This window comes from Parambassis ranga, chromosome 19 (genome assembly GCF_900634625.1).
Source record: "Parambassis ranga chromosome 19, fParRan2.1, whole genome shotgun sequence".
Classification (NCBI taxonomy): Eukaryota; Metazoa; Chordata; class Actinopteri; family Ambassidae; genus Parambassis; species Parambassis ranga.
This window is the reverse complement of record NC_041039.1, coordinates 20484677-20505926: the sequence shown is the minus strand read 5'-3', so window position 1 is coordinate 20505926 and position 21250 is coordinate 20484677. Positions and strand designations below refer to the sequence as shown.

The 21250-nt window shown below is 40.0% G+C and overlaps 1 protein-coding gene across 2 annotated transcripts in view; it reads right to left on the bottom strand.

Moving 5' to 3' along the window:
- Positions 1 to 21250, bottom strand: part of tp53i11b (tumor protein p53 inducible protein 11b) — a 31102-nt gene extending 9852 nt beyond the window's left edge. Inside the window, exons 1-3 of one of the 2 annotated variants that reach the window (XM_028431991.1) lie at positions 21165 to 21235; positions 20826 to 20918; positions 1292 to 1429 (exon numbers count right to left, since the gene is read on the bottom strand). In XM_028431991.1, coding sequence (XP_028287792.1) covers positions 1292 to 1429; positions 20826 to 20837 — 150 coding nt within the window. In that variant the 5' untranslated portion in view covers positions 20838 to 20918; positions 21165 to 21235. Of the gene's footprint in view, positions 1 to 1291; positions 1430 to 20825; positions 20919 to 21164 lie in introns of both variants that reach the window. The other variant, XM_028431992.1, reaches the window with a different exon arrangement.

The window sequence follows — 21250 nt, the reverse complement described above, 5'->3', positions numbered from 1 at the left end:
TTATATCATGATTCTTTAATGATATGTTTTTACATTGACACTAATTTGCATGTTTCTGTGTAAATGACTTCAGGTAGCCTACTCTGTCACTTCTCAAAAACTATCAGTAGATCTAAAAGTAAACTGATAACGTGCACTCAGTATTAGTTTTCAATAAACATGAAAATTTAAACAACAATTACAGAACAAAATAAAGTTTTATTTCAAATAGGTTAAAAAGAAGACTAAAGTATTTCTGTAAAGTATTATTCAACAGTCATTTAAACAGACTGAAGTGTGCCTCCTAAGGTTAAACAATAAATACAGTATTGAGACTTAAGTAACTCCTAAAGTTCAATGTGATTTAGAACAAATGATCAAACTTTAATGGGAATCATATCTAAGGAAAAACGGAGCTGCTGCTGTCACCTCTGTCCACCGTTTACTAGAGTCCTCATACGGAGCCTCTTCATCAAATGCCTGCGTTATTGTTTTGGTGACGTCATTAGCTGTTGCCTCTGTCTGCATCTGATGTACACACGCGGCCCTCCCACTACACACACACACACACACTGACGGCACAACAGCAGCGAACCTGAATATAATGAGCTGGTAATGTAAAGGTTGGCGCATACGTGCTTGTAGCATTATAATACATTCGTGAACACGCGGCCCTTCCCGCACACACACCTAGGCTTAGAAGACGCGCCGCTACTGCCTGACATAAAGGTGGAGTTCGTTTTAGGGACCAGTTCCTCCGTTTTCTTTTCGTTTTCAGCCGTAGCATTTGACAAAACAAAACCTGATCCAGTTAGGAGCAGTGCAAAAAACCGTGGCTTTGACGATCTCAAAATCACGATGTCTGAGATCGCAATTTTCGGTCTAAAACGATAGATCGTTCAGCCCTAGTATGCACTGCCCATACATATATGTGCAAATACATGAGATGGAAGAGGCAGCCAGTGTTTCCCAGGGGAGCCAGTCATATCACAGTGGGGCTGCAAGAGCTCAGTGGATTCACTGGAGCATAAGGAGCAAATGCACACAATGAGAGTGATGAGCCAATTAGCAGCTCACCATGGCTTTTAAAAATAATCCATAGCTCTTCTTCGGGTTAACAAATGCATCTGTGGTATGGCGCCATTTTTGTTCATGCAACATCCATTTGACAGATGAGAGTTTGAAACATGTGCTTACATTTGTAATCAAGCTCTTTGTTAGCCTAATGCATAAGCTACTTGAGTAAATTCTCTGCATTACTGCCCATGTTGAATGAAATTGACTGGAATATGATCGTGAGATGTAATCTGACCTTTGAGCGATGCACTTCGCCATCATCATCCTCGCCACCGACTCCAAGGATCTTCCGGCTTTTCAGGCGGCTTATCAAGTCAGTCTGACTGTGCTTCTTCATCAAAGGAGGGTGAGGTTTCGACGCCATGGCACACAACTGGCACAGATGTGAAAAGAGAGCGACACATAATAATTAATTTAACGGTGAATAAAAATATAAGTGACAGAGAAAGAGGAAGACAAATGCAAAAAAAGCTTTTTGTTTTTCCCCCCAAAAAACATCAGTGGGGTTTTTCCTTTTTTTCCCTTTATCCTCTCTCTGAGGAAGACACACCTCTCTACAGGCCAGAAGAGGCATCTACTGATCTACAAATAATTCCCTGGGGGACTTATGCAACACAATTACATAATATGAGTTTAGCAAATACAGGCATAAAATCTGCCCCTTAAGTCAGGCTGGGAGCACGAGCCAAATGACAGCTAGGTCTGCAGCAGGTGCCTGCTCTCATAGTGACACAGGCGAGCTCACATGTAAATGGGGTTAGACTTTCTGAAGACTGTAGGTCTCATTATCCACAGAGATCCACTGAGCAGCTCAGTATGGGGGAAATGGCTTTGATGTCAGCCTGTATCACTGATATGGGCTGACATCAGAGAGTTGTTTATATTTATGCCTGGGTTGAAATGATTACTTTTTGGCCTTTATTTATCACATCATCTGTGTTCTCTCAAATGTTCATGCCTAATCCGTCATCGGACTTGTTGTTATTGCAGCAGAGTGAAGCCGCACTGTTGTTCAGCGTCTGTGCTTTAGAATCAAAAAGTAAAGTATTCTATGCATTGAAAAAAAAATTTTTCCACTTCCATAAAACTAGTAAGTAGTTTCCTGCCTCTGTTAGCAGTTAACTGTGGTAGCAGGATGCACAGCAGTGGTTCTATTGATCACTATTAATGAATAGTGCATGTGGATTCATTGGGGACAAACGGCAGTCAAACCAAGAGAGGCCATTATTGACTCAATAATATAACCCCCGCCCCCTAACTGGAGGCAACAAGGCAATGCATAAACCTGTGTGCACACAATGGGATGGCCTGTCTAAAAATTGATGACTACTTGTCATGGCAGTTCTCTAGTGAAGTAAAACAAGAGCAATTATTGAACTTCCATACCAAGGATGAGGTCAGCATCTATAACAGAGAGCAGTGTTGTCAGAGGGGCATCGGAGCTAACAGGAAACAGCGAGTGCTTTTTCCACCGATTGGGTGTAATTGGGTGTATCATCACAGTTGTTAGCCAGTCAAGGAAGTAGGTCAAATAGGCAGCAGAACAGATTACAATACAATTACAGCAAGTGGACACAAAACAAACATCATCCACTGGGAAAGCACTCTTTTCTGGGATATACACAACAAGTTTTGTGATGAGTATTTTTGAGGATTGTGTAGTCAGTCAATGTTACAGCTGGTGAATCAATCCAGCTAATTAAAAGTACATTTCATGCTAAGTGGCAATATAGCAAATAGGGAAAACCTCTTTAAAATGATCGATAAGCTAAAGAAATAACTGAAAATGCTGAGTGAAAACCACATGAGATGTGATTAAACTTAAAGATTTGTCCTTCTGCACTTTGGCATCATGTACATTTTAGTAGAAGCACGATGAAAGAATTCCTTCGTATGTACACATACTGTAGGCAGGCAGAGGTTGGTGAAGGTTACATGCAGCATCTATTCAGGCTTCTGTTGTCAAATACTCCACTTAGACTCCCACACAGTGCATAAGGCTGAACACTTTACCTTTTTCTATACTAGCAGGAGGAGGCACAACGGGAACCAGAAGAAAGTAGAAGCTGAAGATTGGCACTCATGCATAGAAACGTACTGTATCACACCACTAAGACAAGGAAATGGTTTGAAAATGTGCCTCTTTAAATCCTTATGAAAAACTTTCCAGCCTGTTTCCTTAATTTTGCTCATTTTAAATTTTCCACAAAGCACTTATTAGTGCACTTAGTGTAATTGCAGAGACATTTTTGCTTCAGGCTAAATTATTTTAGCTGGCAGATGAAACACACAGTTAATCAGGAAATTAAACTGACTGGTTTTAAAGCAGTAAAATCAAGAATAAAGATGGATGTGGTTTGCTTGATTACATGTGCATGACAACCTCTGTGATGTGATTTTTGCACATGCATAAATTGCTAGGATGGCTGAATACATTATCAACAAATGTCCTCATTCCAGGCAAAAACCAGACTAATTGTGTCCTTCAGCCTTCCCATTCACAGATAAAGCGAGACATTCTGCTCCTGTAAATAAAGCAAAGTCCCAACATTCACTCTGTGCTCCTTTGATTGTTGATTTGCTCCATATCACACCACCTTTAATATGTGTAATTAAGCAGTAAATAAGGTGCAACCCACTGCAAGTGTTCCTAAGTCCCACATTGCTAAAATCCTTCGCAGCATCTCCCCCTTTGAATTTCCCTACCAGCAGTCCTTGACTTGCAACAGTGTAATGCTGATGCAGTTGCCTAGCAACTGCCAATGGACCAATAGCTTCTTCATTACTGAAAACACCTTTCATGATTGAACCACCTCTGACAACCACATCTCTGCTGAGAGCCACTGGTGATTCTGTTGTCATTTTCCTGGCAGTCGAGGTGACATCTGAAGGTGAATTAAAAGACTTTGATCTGTATGCAGTCAACTGGAGTAATAACATGCTTTCATACTGAAGTGGCCTCTTGTGCAAATAAAACCCTTTTAGGGACTCTCAACAGTAGATAGATGTTTAGTTGAGTAACCATAGTAGCATCTCAATAACCTTTATTATTAATAGACTTTAGCTGAGAAAAGTACATGTATTCTTCAGTACCAAACCCCACTTCACCAGGATGATAAAAGAAGCTACTAAAATAAAAAAAAAGCTGTGACTCATATATAAAAACAAAGAAGAAAACGAAAGAAACGCAAAATTCACAAAAGTAGTGCCAGGTTAACACCCAGACAGCACAACTAACTCTGAAAGCAGCTACAGTCTAGACATGTCAGCACTTTGGAAAGACATGTGGACACAAATCTTGATCTTTTCTGATTACCCTGTATGTGCTGTGTAGATAGTCCTGGGTCAATAATGAGGAATGACCCAGAGAGGTTAGTATTCTTTTAGCAACAATATGAGTACCAAACAACACTCTCTTTGTTCCCTCTGCAGTTTTTGTGACAGAGCATGTGCTGCGGAAATGAAAAGCTACAAATAGGCGGAAGATATTGTGGAAAAGATGTGAACTCCCCAGAGATCTCGGGTTGGTGAATAAAAAGATGTTCTGTAAAAAAATAATAATTGTATCATAGGAACAAAGCAGCACGTGGGTGTGGAGGAGCAACTGTGAACAAATGTGTTACTCAAAATAAGAAAGCAAAATCCTGCAGCATGTCCATCTTCTCTTTTCCGTAAATAACAGGAGACACAGTTGCTCAATAGCTTCTAAATCCCCCACCACCATGTTGGGGATATCTTGCAGCACCATATAGTGCCAGGAGATAACAAACAAAATAACACTTCTACTCAACAGAGTCTGAAAATAAGTGTGAACAGTTCATCCTCAATGAAATGTCTGTCTCACTCTGCCTACTCACAGAATGATTTAAAAAAAAAAACTTTGTTGTCGTATTATAAATACATAAATTATTTAGACCTATTAAATGGCACTGGGATGACGTGATTGTCGATGGTAATATTTGCAGAAATTACGTCATCCAGACAAGGCATGAATATCCCTTGACGCAAACTAACATGACGAGTCGAGTGCTCCAGGACACATGGAGGCTGGTGGCTGTAGGACTCCCTTTTGAAGTAAGTGTTCAGTATCTCCCTGTCGCCCTCAGATCCCCTGTCAGTAGCGACAGATGGACCCCCTCCAGGCACCTCCCAGAAACACTTATGAAATCTGTGGTTGGATAAAAGCCTACATGCAGCAGGCTTAGCGATCGTGTCAAGAACGGAACATCGGAACTACCGTGTCTCCACACAATAGGAACATTCTTGCCCGTGCCGACGTTTGTCCATACATGGCAAAACTGCAAACAGCAATGAGAACGTGGTTATACAGACTTTTTTTTTTCCTATTTCACTTCCCTGTTATTATATATAAAGAGTTTCCACCAGTTTTTATTAAACAAAAAGTTCACTTTCAATGTTAAAATCATTCAATTTTGCAGATAAATCTTTTTGGGAATTTAGTACTTTAGTGTACTTTTGTGATTTTACCCCTCCAAATGTAACAATAGTCACCAAGTGCACACTATAATAAATATTTATATAAAATATATATTTTACAAATCTACAAACATCTTAAGTGGTGTCTTTTCTCTTCCGGTTGACACCCATTTAGATGTCCGTGTGCATTCATTCAAGTGTGGCATTGATCATGTATATTCAGCTATGCAGGATGTTTAGACCTTTTCATCAGATTACCTAAAGATCATTTTCATGAACATGAACAGAAGCTGGCTCTGATGTAGTGGAAATTACAAAAGAGGTTCAGTTGTAGCGAAAAGGGCAGAAAAAAAACAGATCAACACCATAATCCCTGCTTCTGACAGCTGGTGATAAACAAAGGATAATAGAGAAGGCAGTGAATTCCTGTCTTGAGTCTCAACAGGCTAGCCATGTATGCCTCAGACACTGTACTCTATACAGCACAGATAAGATCTGTACACGCAGTTGGTTCGAGAAGAGAACTGCTCCTCAGTTACTATCAATGGATTATTGTGCCGAGTCGACCAGATTAATGCTCTTAGATCATCTGGGGACAGTAACCATGGAATCAACTGGCCCCTAACGATTCCTGGGATTTGGAGTTTCCCTGCCTAATATTCGGTTATTACATCACACTGCAACAAGGGAATTTACTCTCCTGCCGGCTGACTTACTCTGACACAATTATGTAAGGGTATTCCTTGGGTGATCGCTAACGATCTTTGGAGAGGCGTGATTGCTACAAAGCTGCATGCCCCAGTAGTCATTATCACTGTAGAGAGATGATTCCACTATTATGTTTTTAACCATGCTGACAAACACAGACTGTATATTACTATCATCAAGTGGATTCTGTGACATATCACAAAAGTGTATCTCTATACAACAATGTTGTAAAGGCCCTGCCATCTGAACTCAGCTGCTATTAGGATTGTGGACAATGACTGAGTTCAGCTGGGTCTAGTGAATGCACTCCTTTATCCTTCCTTCTTCTATTACAGCTATTCTATAATTAATGAATCCAAAGGCAGAGCAGAACAGACTGAAACACTTTTTTTTTTATTTAACACCAGTACGAGAGCTGTTATGTTAACTTGATAAAGGTTTCTGTTACATAACCCTGAGATACTGAGGCCACGGTCATCACAATGCACTGTGCTGTGATATGTGCACATACAAGGTAGAGAAATAAGCATGTATTAAACTACCAATTTACGTTGGAGACACTACAGTACTCCACCAGTAATTAAAGGGAACAAGCAACCAGCAGTGTGATAGCAGATGCTACTGTCAGCTGCATTTCTGTATGCCAAATTGTGAGCCAGTTTAGCTTTGAATGGCATTGAATGCCACTCTGTGGAAGCAAAGATGCAGAAATCTCTAAATTCCCAGCACTGTCACAGGTCTGCTGGTGGCAATTTCATAGTCAAAGAAGCAATTACTTAAGTGCAGGAGAGACAGGTAGAGCAATGCAATGTTTGTTTTTATCCAAGCAGTTTTTCTGCAGTTAATAGCTTAATAAATAGTTTTTTCAGCAGATCATCAAGCAGGCTGGTTACCAAATCTGTACGTTTATGGTACTGACTGTTTTCATCAAAATGGTACCTGACAATGAACATGGTTGAAAGAGTTTATGTTAGAGTGTTACAATGCTACCACTGCTACTTGTTGAATCCTTCACAGACCCGGAAATCACATTAATAACTGGACTTTTTCACTGTTTTGGTCAATGTTACCAGCATCAAATGGTCCAAAGCTTCTAGGTACCTTTACTGGTACTGCTATCAGGTCAAATATAAACAGTGCTATGACATGGGGGTGAGGTCTAAATAGGGTTGGGCGATATTGGCAAAAAAAATAATCACGATTAATTGTGGCATTTAGCCGATAACGATTAATTTGACGATTAATTGAAGACAATTGCACTTCCATGTTTTTGACTCTAAATTGGCACAGTGTTCTAGCATGATACCGACAAATCATCAGTCAAGTTAACTACTTCATTCTAACAGGTTAAGCTGGTAAGTAGTGATTAGGCACAAACCAGCCATGGAAATATGTATTGATAACAGATGCACAAACTGCTTCAAAATAATAAAGAAGCAAACATTTAAAGTAGCTTTGTCCTTCAAATGTTCTTATCTTAAGGTCACAAAGCATGTCAACATTAAAATTAAACAGGACAAATAAGTTCAGAAAAGTCACATTGATTATTTCAAGTTAAAAAAATGTGTCTGTGCAAATGAACCTGTGACTGGAATATGTCGCACACTAGTGCATGTTTTCACTCATACTGTAGAACAGCAGCAGAAAAAACAAACAAACAAACAAACAAACCGGACAATTTCACATTTAAACGTGTCTGTGCAAATCAACCTGCATTACGTTCTTCCAGCGCTTAGTTTGGTCATAAGCAGCACAATGACTAAACCTATCACGGACTCTCGGCTGAGTGGAATTATTTCCAATATCTGCTGGAGGAGACTTCGCTGTTGTAATGTTTCCTATCTTGCTGTGGAGTCTGTAAATAAAGATCGGAGTTCATTCTTTTGATACGAGCAAAAATCCAGTTACTATGGCAACTACTAACGCTACACGCTTCACCTAATGCATGTTGTGGCACTATATACAGCTGTAGCCAGCGTTGTGTCCTCGTTGCGCTTTCTTCGGCTTTCTTCGTGCTCCGGCTTATGGTGACAGACGTTGAACTTCTGTTAGGAACGTGCTGCTCCGCATCATTTAACTGAACACCACTGCCTTCCGCCATTATTGTTGTTGTGGGCTCACATGTGCGCGGGTGATGGTGAGAGTACGCCGCACACAAAAATGCGTCATCATGACGAGGCACTAGTCGCCGTAATCGATAAGTGGCAAATATTAATCGATGACAGTTTTTCTGATGATTAATTGCACACGATACGATTTTGCACAAGCCTAGGTCTAAAGGAACCTGGTTAGAATGCTATCTTACATAGATGCAATGCAAAGTGAGTCTTTTACTTAAAACTCACTGAAACATGCAAATAAATATAATACATGTCTACAAATACACCCACTTTTATCTGGAAAAGTTTCCCTCTGATTAGAGCAACATGGCGGCTGTAAAAGAAAAAAAGCTTTGCAACAAAAATGAACAGCAAGGGGCTGTTGCATGACTTGACACTGCTGCTTTGTACTTCTCATCTACAATTCATAACCCATAAGGGTGTGTAAGTGAGATGGGTGGTTTATTTTTACCATCTGCTATAATGGGCCCATGTGGGGCATGGGATTGAGAGGGAGAGGCTTTACTAGTCTGAAGACACTGAGGCCTGCCAGGCGTTGTTTGGCGTTTCTATCTCTGGAAGCATCTTGACACAGCAGGCTCACTGCGAAGCCACTGCAGAAGCAGTAAAGATGTGGTGAGGTAAAGCAGAGCTGACACTCGGTGCACGCGCGCAGCTGGGAGGTGAATGATCTCCGCCAAGGAGCAAAACCATCAGAGCTCAGCGGGGATTCGGCACACACAGAGAAAAGGCGACAAGAATGAGCTCCCGCCTTCAAATGTGCACACCAACAAAGATGACAATGCTCTGTCTTCTGTAAGAAACAGCCAACTAGTAATTACTACATTAATTATTGTTTTTACTACATTAGCTCATCTCTGCAGCGGCATATTATGAACACATCATCACTATGATTTTGCAATAGTTGTACACTGCAAAGTGTTACAGCATAAATACGGGAGCTGCACATTTAGTGGAACTGAAGGCCCTGGTGGTGTAGTGAAGCCACAGGTAGCTTTAAATAACAGATGTCAAATGCTTGTTGTCTGGAATAACTGCCAGGACTAATTAAATGAGGTAATGAGGCAGGCTTTAATGACGCACAACAAATGGTTATTAGTGGATAAAACTCTGCATACCCAATTATTTTCCCCTTTAGACTGCTGCCACATTACCGGGGATTTTTAGCATTTCAAGGGTAGCAACATACCCCCCCTTAGCCACACAAAAACATCATCAGAGTAAAAGGGGTCATATTACTGCACTCTGTGGATAAGGTGAATAACGTTTCACTGCGAGTGTTGTTAAATGATTACAATGCTTTTTACTTAAAAAAAAAAATCTAAATTGCCATTTGCATAGCCTTTGAATCCCAGTGCTGTTTAAAGTGCTGTGAAATTAATTTTGCTTGGCAGACTTACACAAGAATTATTGTTGTTATGGGGCTGTGACTGCATCTCTGTGAGTGCTGGGAGAGATATGGGAGCTGTATAGTAAGTGGATTGCAAATTGATGCAAATTGTTTCTTACTTAGAAGGAGGAAAGGAAAAAGAGAAAAACAGCCAACACTCAAAAGTAATTTTGAGTTCGTAATTCCTGTTTGTATTGTGGGCACAAAAAAACAAGATCAAAATGTTGCAATCAACAATGATTTGGAGATATTATCAGTTCGGAGTTTGGACATACAAATACTTTAATGTCAAGTTTTATCCTTTAATTCTGATACTCAATGTTTGCTCTGTCAATCCAGCTGCGTATATGAAAACAGTATGACAGTAGAGTCAGGAAGAGATAACTGAAGCTAATGCAGAGAGAGAGGGAGAGAGCTAAGAAGTTCACTTTCTTATCTGCATGAAGTCTTCTTTCTAGAAGCAGACATGAACTTCCTCTAATACCCCGTTCACACTAGGGAAAAAAATCTGGCTAAAGCAGGATTCGGGCCTATCCAGATGTTTTTGAGTGTGAACACCTCGAATCCGGCTGTATCCGGTTTGATTTCAATCTGGCTAGATCCACCCACGAGAGGTGGATCTAGCCGGATTGGCTCAAATGTGGCTCAGGTGTGAATGCAAATGTGGCTCGCGAATCCGGCTAGCGACATGCTACTTCCGCACTAAAAAAAAAAACCGCATCCTACTCAATCCTACTCTAGCTGGAATGTCTTTCTCCAGTGTGAACGGGACCTAACTGTCACTAAGTAAACTACTTTCTAGCTGCCTACCCCCAGCAGTAAAATCTCAAATACTGATTTTGAAATGAGAACAAATCATGTTAATTGTACTGAATATTAATCCATGAGGTGCCACAGTAGGACTATTTCAAGCCTTCAACTTGAGCCCTTCTTCCTCAGCTTTTCTTGCCTGTTGAAGCACTACCTGGTTGCTAGGCAGCCCTGCCAGATGATGGAGGGGACTCATTTGATGGCTCAACCTGCGTCACTAAAACTCTCTTCATGTGGAATTAATTGCTGGATAAAGGTCAAAATGAAATTCTTAAAATAGCCAATGCAGTGTTGTTATTTTGGGATCCAGTGGCATGCTGATAGCATAATTAAATGTCTGCATATTTATGCTCTGTTCCTTTCCTGAACATGTAGAGAGAGGTTTGTCCTATCATATCTCATCATTACAGGCATGGCAGTGATAATGCATTCACACACACACACACACACACACACACACATTATGCAGGTTCACACAGCAATAAACCTTCCTTTATTGCCTATGATGTTCAAATCAGGCAACAAGTGGGTTGACAGCAATAGATAACAACATCCATATTGATACACATGTAAGTCAGCTTGACCCCAGACTAGGGCTGAACGATCTATCGTTTTAGACCGAAAATCGTGTGTCGCAGTGGAAGGGCCACGTGTAAATGACGTCACCAAACAATAACGCAGGCATTTGATGAAGAGGCTCCATGAGGACTCTAGTAAACGGTGGACAGAGCTGACAGCAGCAGCTCCGTTTGTCCTTAGATATGATTCCCATGAAAGTTTGATCATTTGTTCTAAATCACATTGAACTTTAAGAGTTACTTAAGTCTCAATACTGTATTTATTGTTTAACCTTAGGAGGCACACTTCAGTCTGTTTAAATGACTGTTGAATAATACTTTACAGAACTACATTAGTCTTCTTTTAACCTATTTGAAATAAAACTTTATTTTGTTCTGTAATTATTTAAATTTTCATGTTTATTAAAACTAATACTGAGTGCACGTTATCAGAGTTTACTTTTAGATCTACTGATCTAGATCTACTGTTTTTGAGAAGTGACAGAGCAGCTACCTGAAGTCATTTACACAGAAACATGTTTGACATGATTTGAAAAAAATCGTGGATGAAATCGAAATCGCAATATTTGCCAGAAAAAATCGCAATTCAATTTATTCTTAAAATCGTTCAGCCCTACCCCAGACTAAGCACAACAACATGGGCTCATTCATACATAGCAAAGGATCTGCAATCAAACAAGCGAGAGGGGAACATGTTTTCTTTGGAACAACACTGGTGAGTGATTAGTCTAAATGACCTGGAAAAAAACACTTACACTGTATCTGTGGCAGGGCTGTTATTACTCGACAATCTTAGCTGATCAATATATCTGCTGTAGTTCTTCGTATTTTAAAAAAGGAGCTTTCTGGATCATGTCATCATATGTAGCACTTAGGTCTATAAGGTCTATTGTGCTGAGCATTCTTTCCACCCCTATAGCAAGCACAAAACCAAAGTATCCTGATTTCATCAGACTGCCATTGTTTCGGTATAACCCAGCTCTGATGCAGACAGAATCCCTTGAATCAATTCCTCCCATCAGCAAGCAAATCACCTTCCTCAAACAGTACAATACACATAGCAGCATCCATGCCAACAGACTCACACACCATTCTGGTTACCATTCAGACTCAGTGATTGGTTTGTCCGTCATGCTCCCACACTGCAGACAAGAGTGCAAATAATAGGTTCTCGCTGTCAGAAAATCAATATTCCAACATGGCCAAAAAGCTCAACCTGCATCATGACCGTGTGTAGGAAAGAGAAAATAATCTTCACAAATGGAAACTATAAGTTACCATTCAGCTTTTTTGATTACACAGATAACAAAGCAGTTGTGTCACCTTATACTTTGAAAGATAGCAACGAATTGGGAAAAATCCTCAGGTGACCAACAGAATGTCAGACATTTCCTATGAGAAGTTATTTCACCTCTTCTTGGAAATGTTACATCTTAACACAGGAAATGGAACATGGCCTACAGCAGAAGTAGTAGGCACAGCCCACTATACCAGTAGGCACACAGGCACAAATACATTCTTTGTTTGTCAAAGGCCACTGGTGTAGTCCTGGCCAAAGCTTGCAGCAGACTTTCTATTCTCAAACCAGCTATAATTTGTAAGAACGCCCCCGAACTCTTTTGGTGTGTGTGTCTGTCTTTGTGCATGTGTAATGTGTTTGATGTAGAGATATCAACCTTTTTCAAGAATTTCCCCTCGGGGATAAATAAAGTAAATTCTGATTCTGATTCTGATTCCCCCCAGATGCAATCAAGCCATATGAAATTACCAGAAAAAGAAGAGAAGCATTTTCATAAATTGTGGGCTGATTTTGTTTAACAGCAATTGTAGGAGCAGTCAGTAAGACCTGAAGCCAATTAAACTCTCACTGTGGGAAACAAAGAATAAACACTAAAGCCACGACCAATAAATTTTTTGTGTTTGTGTAATGGATGGTTTTTAAATGGGCTTCAAAGAATAAATGTAACTTCTACCCATTAGTGTGGTTGCATGTATTAGTGGTTTCTCCTCATATTCCCATCGGTAAATATTTGATATCAACCACTAATACATGCATCCACACTAATGGGTAGAAGTTACATTTATGATTCTTTGAAGCCCACTTAAAAAGTCGAGACAAGCCTTTACCAAGGAAAGTAAAATGGCTGACCATTCAATATAAGAGTCCTTACTCGTCTCACATCACACAACAATGGGGGCAGCTATTACCCAATTAAATCGAGGGAACCTCACCAATCTTGGTGCCATAACCCAAGAAGAATGCTCCATTATACTAACTGTAGTGAGCACTGAATACAGTTATTTACCCTTTCTGTCTGTTACTGTGACTGTATAGCACAGCACTGTCAATTAGCATTGTCTTATCTTAGTACAATATGATATATGCTGCAAACACTGAATACCACCACAGCCCTGATCGCCCTTGTATGCCTGCACATGGTCTAACAACATGAAGTCCATTTTATGTTCAAAGTTCAAAGTGCTGTGACATGATCCAGGTCTCTGGCTCTGGCCAAGCTAATTCACATTGCATACACAGTAAACAAAGTCACATTTCCCCAGAGGTCTCTTTCACCTCAAAGGCACAATATATCGTTAGCTCATCCTCAGACAAAGCCAAAGCCATGTTCTGGTAAAAGCACCCACGCAGCTTTCTGATCAGGTTTTTACCAAGCACATCAAACACCATACAGGCTCAGCTGAGTTTACACAGAAGCAAAGGAGGCAAGCTCAAGTAGATTTCTAGTCAGGTAGAAGGTTGCATTTGTCTCCTGGCCATGTTCACTTCAGCTTAAATCGACTGGCAACACTTTGGCTGTGATTGAATTATTTTAATCTATTTAGAAGAAAATTCAACTTTTCCTGTGCTCCTCTGCCTCATTAACGTCCAGTCCAGTGACAGCAGGGCAGCACATTATTAAGGCTAGACAATACAGGTCATTGAATTAAGAAACATATTAGTCACAGCCTTTTTGAAAGTGTGTTAAATGTTGGAAAAATCCAATTTAAATATATTTGGTAATTATACATTATACAAATATTTACACTGTATTCATTTTGGATATTCAGGAGGTTGAAGGCAGGCTTCGACCTGCAGCTTCACACAATTTACACCTCAATGTCAACAATGGGACCATCTGTCTGTGCGTGTCCGGTCTGTCAAAACTTGTTGCTCTGATTAATCAGGAAGACACAATGTGTTTCTTTGTAATGTGAGCAATCACCTGTAGAGCTTAATCAGACAAACATGACAGCACTGGAGGGTTTGATCATTTTTTTTTTTAAATAAACATGGCACACAACAACATGCTTAGTTCTGCCTTAGTCTTTTTCCCTCTTAAAAGGCACCAACTGCAAATGAATATCATCAACCATAGCAGCCGCTGACTTGGAGGAAAGGAAATTTATCCAGACTTCAATAAAAGAAGTAAATGCATGTCAGTGATCTCTGTCATATTTTGTTCACAACTTTTCCAAATCTCACATCTTTCCACACAAACTTCTTCTAAATTTCTTCTCAAATGTTGTCAACCCTGATATAGCAGTAAAACATGAAAGTTTTCTCAAAGTCCAAGCAGAAGATCTTTTGAAGATGAAAAGTCTGCATCACAAACTCAGAAATCAGACTCTGTGCGTCTCCAAACAGTTGCCATGGGGGACACACAGAAAAAAATAAAAATAGTGCATAGGCAGAGGAAAAAAAAACAAAAATGCAAAACAACTTGCAGAACATGGATAAAAACTATTTAGGAACAACGTCACAGGTGAGAGATCTCGACCCTTATCTAATCCAGCACAGCAGGAAAAGTCACTCATAGTGGGACAAAGGTTGGCCAGGAACATCAACTTCACTGCTGCCAACTGTGTGCGACAGCTTACACAACTTCACTAACATCCAGTGCTGAACCAGTCAATAAATCATACTGAATTACTTAATTGGAATTTTAACCAGTAGTACCATCACTTTTGAACGGCTTTGTATAGTTATCTATATCTATTCATCATGACTTTCTGACATTTAGAAGAATTAAAATCAAAGATCCAGCTCTCCATTGCCTAAAATGATATTTAAAAAAAACTTTACACAGTTCATCTCCAATAATGTGTTAATAAAGTATTAGACCTAATGGCACTGATTTCCTGACAGTGTGTTAAATATTCCTACTTTAGTACAAACACGTGGGTTTCCATTGCAGGAAGAGAAGCAACCTCTAGATGAACCCAGCATGTTAAGTGATCCATAATACAGTAACCAGTAGCAGTTGTGACTTAAGTGGGAACCAAATGTTCAGTGATGAACTGCTGGTGAGGTTTAAGCTTAAGAGTAAATGAAGAGAACAGAACAGAAAAGACAGAACAGCCATAGGACAGATTTTACAGAGCCCTGTTCCCAAGGACCACTCTGAGGTGATGGCCTGAGCCTCTATGTAAGTAAAGCTGCCTCTTCGTTTCTTAACAGCGAATATTTCTTTCTTTCTTCATATTATAAAGATAGGAGACCATCCACCAAAAGGTTGCTCAGAGGTCAGCAGCCTGGCTATGCTACAGAAGAAGCGGTAAAAATGTTAGAGGTGATGTGTGCAGACTGCTGATATACAGTGGGGAAAAAAAGTATTTAGTCAGCCACCAATTGTGCAAGTTCTCCTATTTAAAAAGATGAGAGAGCCCTGTAATTTTCATCACAGGTATACCTCAACTATGAGAGACAAAATGAGAAACAAAAATCCAGAAAATCACATTGTAGGATTTTTAAAGAATTTATTTGCAAATTATGGTGGAAAATAAGTATTTGGTCAATAACAAAATGTCATCTCAATACTTTGTTATATACCCTTTGTTGGCAATGACAGAGGTCAAACGTTTTCTGTAAGTCTTCACAAGGTTTTCACACACTTTTGCTGGTATTTTGGCCCATTCCTCCATGCAGATCTCCTCTAGAGCAGTAATGTTTTGGGGCTGACGCTGGGTAACACGGACTTTCAACTCCCTCCAAAGATTTTCTATGGGGTTGAGATCTGGAGACTGGCTAGGCCACTCCAGGACCTTGAAATGCTTCTTACGAAGCCACTCCTTTGTTGCCCGGGCGGTGTGTTTGGGATCATTGTCATGTTGAAAGACCCAGCCACGTTTCATCTTCAATGCCCTTGCTGATGGAAGGAGGTTTTCACTCAAAATCTCACGATACATGGCCCCATTCATTCTTTCATTTACACGGATCAGTCGTCCAGGTCCCTTTGCAGAAAAACAGCCCCAAAGCATGATGTTTCCACCCCCATGCTTCACAGTAGGTATGGTGTTCTTCGGATGCAACTCAGCATTCTTTCTCCTCCAAACACGACAAGTTGAGTTTTTACCAAAAAGTTCTATTTTGGTTTCATCTGACCATATGACATTCTCCCAATCCTCTTCTGGATCATCCAAATGCTCTCTAGCAAACTTCAAACGGGCCTGGATATGTACTGGTTTAAGCAGGGGGACACGTCTGGCACTGCAGGATTTGAGTCCCTGGCGGCGCAGTGTGTTACTGATGGTAGCTTTCGTTACTTTGGTCCCAGCTCTCCGGAGGTCATTCACTAGGTCCCCCCGTGTGGTTCTGGGATTTTTGCTCACAGTTCTGGTGATCATTTTGACCCCACGGGGTGAGATCTTGCGTGGAGCCCCAGATCGAGGGAGATTATCAGTGGTCTTGTATGTCTTCCATTTTCTAATAATTGCTCCCACAGTTGATTTCTTCACACCAAGCTGCTTACCTATTGCAGATTCAGTCTTCCCAGCCTGGTGCAGGTCTACAATTTTGTTTCTGGTGTCCTTTGACAGCTCTTTGGTCTTGGCCATAGTGGAGTTTGGAGTGTGACTGTTTGAGGTTGTGGACAGGTGTCTTTTATACTGATAACGACTCCAAACAGATGCCATTAATACAGGTAACGAGTGGAGGACAGAGGAGCCTCTTAAAGAAAAAGTTACAGGTCTGTGAGAGCCAGAAATCTTGCTTGTTTGTAGGTGACCAAATACTTCTTTTACTGAGGAATTTACCAATTAATTCATTAAAAATCCTACAATGTGATTTTCTACATTTTCTTTTCTTATTTTGTCTCTCATAGTTCAGGTATACATATGATGAAAATTACAGGCCTCTCTCATCTTTTTAAGTGGGAGAACTTGCACAATTGGTGGCTGACTAAATACTTTTTTTCCCCACTGTATAGGAACTGAAAGGTGAAACAGCAGGAAGGAAATGTGAAACTACGTAATAAAATAAAATAAAATTGAAATGTAGGGGTACACACACACAGCCACAGCCACAACAACAGCAATGTTTCACTGTGAGCATGAACATATGACTTTACCAACCAGCATTCGGAGCACATTCTTCATTTTGACTCGCAGGCCTTTAGGCACAGACACATCTAAACAATGGAGCGTGCACCTTTTTCCCCAACTATAAGCAAAGGTCAATTTTAGAGCAGACCTTTAAAAATGTCACTTAAACTGTCAATTCATTACAATGAAAACCACAAAAGTTAAAATCTGTAATGACTTTGGGAAATGATAGAAGAGGATGCAAACAGAAAGTAGCACGCTGTGATGCACAACATTACATTATGAGTTAAAGTGGTTATCAAAGACAATGGATTCCTGAATGAGATTCTGCTGAGTTTAGAGGGAACTGATAGAGGAAAATGACTTGACAATTATACACAGAAAGTGATTTGCCACCACAACAATGGAATGGGATTTTTTTTTGTCTTCTCCCTATTGTAATCAATAAGACTGGCAGTGTATCCCTGCCATAAACCAGTAACTTCTGAAACAACAACATATGGTCCTAGCCTCTCTAATTTTGTCCCCTGGAAATAAGAAGAGGCACATCTGCTGGAGGGTCATTATTAAAGCCTATAGTAAGCCTGGTATCAGAGCAGACAGTAGGAAATTAAACGCAAAGGTCTCGGGAAAAAAAAAAAAAAACATCCTCATTGGCATAACAAACTTTGCTGGTGCACAGTAGACCCAGAAGTCAGTACAGTAAGATAAAACTAAATATAGCCAAATCTTTTTTTTTAGAAGACAATAATCAAAACATCACAACAGAAGAGGTCCACATTCAGAGCTGCGATATAATCTACCTCTATATATATATATATATATATATGTGCAAATTTTCAAATAAAGCATTTGTGTGGCTACAAAAATATCGGACCTACCATCAGATCGATCGAGAAAAAGCACTGTTACTCTGCATAAATACTCAGTGACCTCAGAATGCTCATTTGAGAGGGTTATCTAAAATAATATAATTAATAACTAATAATTAAAATCAATGTCTACGAAGTCAAGTGTTAATTTAAAACCATAAAAAGGGTTACCATCTGCTTTGGTTACCCAGCATGCCAAGAGTGTGTGAAGAACCCGTGGGACTGCCCAGAGAGCTGTACTCTGTGCTGCTGCCTGCTTCAGTGTCGCTTGAAAAAAAAAAAAAAAAAAAACATAACCATCTCCATATGCTGTTGCCTAACTCTCGAGGATCATTTCAGCCTCACATCCTCGGCTCCACTGAGACCGGCTTAGCTGTTCAGTCTGGTGGAGTGTACCGAGGGCACACTTGAAACATGAAATTCTGCCGTGCTGTGAATCTGCCCCTTTTAACCAGGGAGGTCATGATAAAATGTACCATTTCCATTTGTACAAGAGATATTAATAAGTAGAGTTGCATGACAATGTGCACCACTTTTATGTGACACGGGGAACTGTGATGTTGTTCTGCATGAGAGGCATTAGTGAGGAGAGAGTTTGCAAGAGTGAGTCTTTCCGAGTTGGCCGAGGTGACAGTATCCCACAGGCATAAGTGTTCATGGGAAAAGAAAAGAGTCTAAAAGGTCATCATCAAGCTAGATCTGACCCCGTTACCAGAGCCACTTCAGCATCAGAGTGGAGTGCTGGTTAAGTTAACAGTGAAAATATCTAATGGTTTATATGCTGAACAGCAAAGTACATCAACCAGAAAACACATCGGCATATCATTAAACATCAACACAGCAGCCTACTCTACATCATTTTCCCCCCACTAAAGCTGAAAACTTTGTCACCATGGGCACTTGGAACAAAGATGGAAGCCTGTTTTCATCGCTCCTATTTCCACCAGCCAATTAGAAAACCCCCACACGCCCACAGAACCTTAATGATATGTTGATTTCTCACAATCACAAGACGATTAGCTGAAAAAAAAAAGCACGACTCCTGCCATGAGAATACGGCTGGATTCATGAAAAAGACAAACCAAATTAGCTATTGTAGAAGGCTTCATGCTGAGGGGGTAAAAATCTCTCATTTGTTTTGAGATGTTATGAATTTATTAGAGCCGCTACAGTGCTCCCCTCATGTTATTGGCTTCTCTCTGATAAAGACCAGCATCCACGGTTAGGCTTTGTTGTGTGTTAAACTGCTACTGTGGGCACAGCAGTGCACGAGCAGAGGCACCATGCAGTGCTGGAATTAGGGGGAAAATACAACCATGTATTCTCTGTTCTTCAGCAGATTCAGCCGTGAGGAGGGACATGACCAGAACCTTATTTCAGAAAAATATAATTCTATAACAACTCTCCTACATCATTGAATTAATATGTGTGTGAACTGTTGTGTCAACCTTGCTCTGTAGTTGCTAAAGTAAGCCACTAGTTGGCAGTGGGTTCTGTTTGTTTACTTCTGTACTTCTGCACAAATTATCAACAAAAAGTGGCTTCATGTAAGAGTCAGAGCTCATAAATGTTCAGCAGTCAAAGATACTGAACATGCTGCAGCACAGACTACAGAGACATCAGAGAAGACCACAAAAGAAAGGAGGCCTTTCACTGACAGACATGAGAAAAGAGCTTCAGCTAATACACTGGACAATTCACTGTCTATTATTAGCTCCAAATAAAACATAATCGTATAAAGCAGAAATTTAATCTTTAGCCAGTTCAGTAAGAAAAAAAAAATAAGCAGTCATTTAAAATTAGATTACTTGTTGTGCACAACTGTTGGTGCACTCTCTCTAACTGCATATCGTTTTACATGTTTTCACAGCATATATCCATATATGTCTAACTTTTTAAAAAATTATGAATAAATCTAACACCATATTATATATATATATATATATATATATATATATATATAACACAGTACAATTCATCAAAACATTATATGTGTCTTGATTTATTTTTAAATAAATTGCCAGCAGAACAGGCCTGTTCACTCTGTGCTGCAGCACTGCTGAAGTTCACTTGGGTCTTGTCCAGACGCACAACACTCACTTCAGTGTTAACACAATGAATGATATTTCCAAGAATGACCAACAGCTACTCCAGCACCTCCCATCATCATCACACCCAGTTCAACTGAAATACCTTCATTTAAAGTGGACGCACAGATGTGATTCTCTTTTTTTTAATACATGACAGCAGCAGCAGAGGTATGCAGGGCAGAATGCATCTGTCCTCGTGTCAAACAAAGCTGGTATTGTGTTGTCTTTCTCACAAAATATCTTGATCACCATAATTAAGCAATATGACTGCAATTTGGTTTGCATGGTCAAATCATTAGCTTACATTATTGTGTTAAAAAAAAGTTACTGACAAACCTTTGCTTGCTAAATACCTTTAGTTGCTGGGTGGGGTGGTGCAGCTCTGTCATTTTATTAGACTAAAGGACTAAAAATAGAAAGTTTCATCTTCAGGACTTCCTTACCTCTGTGCTCATGCCAGGAAGAAAAATAAACTTGCTGCTTTTTCCTTATTTGTCAGAGTACGCCTCACTTCCTCAGCTCCACACCACCTACGGCTGCGACCACAATAAAAAAAAAAACCTTAACTAATAAAAGCTTTTCTCATCACGCGGGCTGAAATACACTTATATATATATTTAGCTACTATTATTTCGCTACTAGTGAGCGCTCCGAGACAGAAACAAAGCCAAAAGACAAAGCTAACACAAAAAAAACATCTTGAAGTAAAAACTGTAGTTGGTGTGGAAAAACAACGAAACAGAGACTTTGAGGAATAAAGCAGAGAAATGTGTGTAACTTACAGCGGAACGCGGAGCGGTGTCCAGGCTTCGGAGGGAGTCGTTAGCTTGTGCTGTAGTGAGCGGAGCGGCTGGTGTGGAGCTCCGAG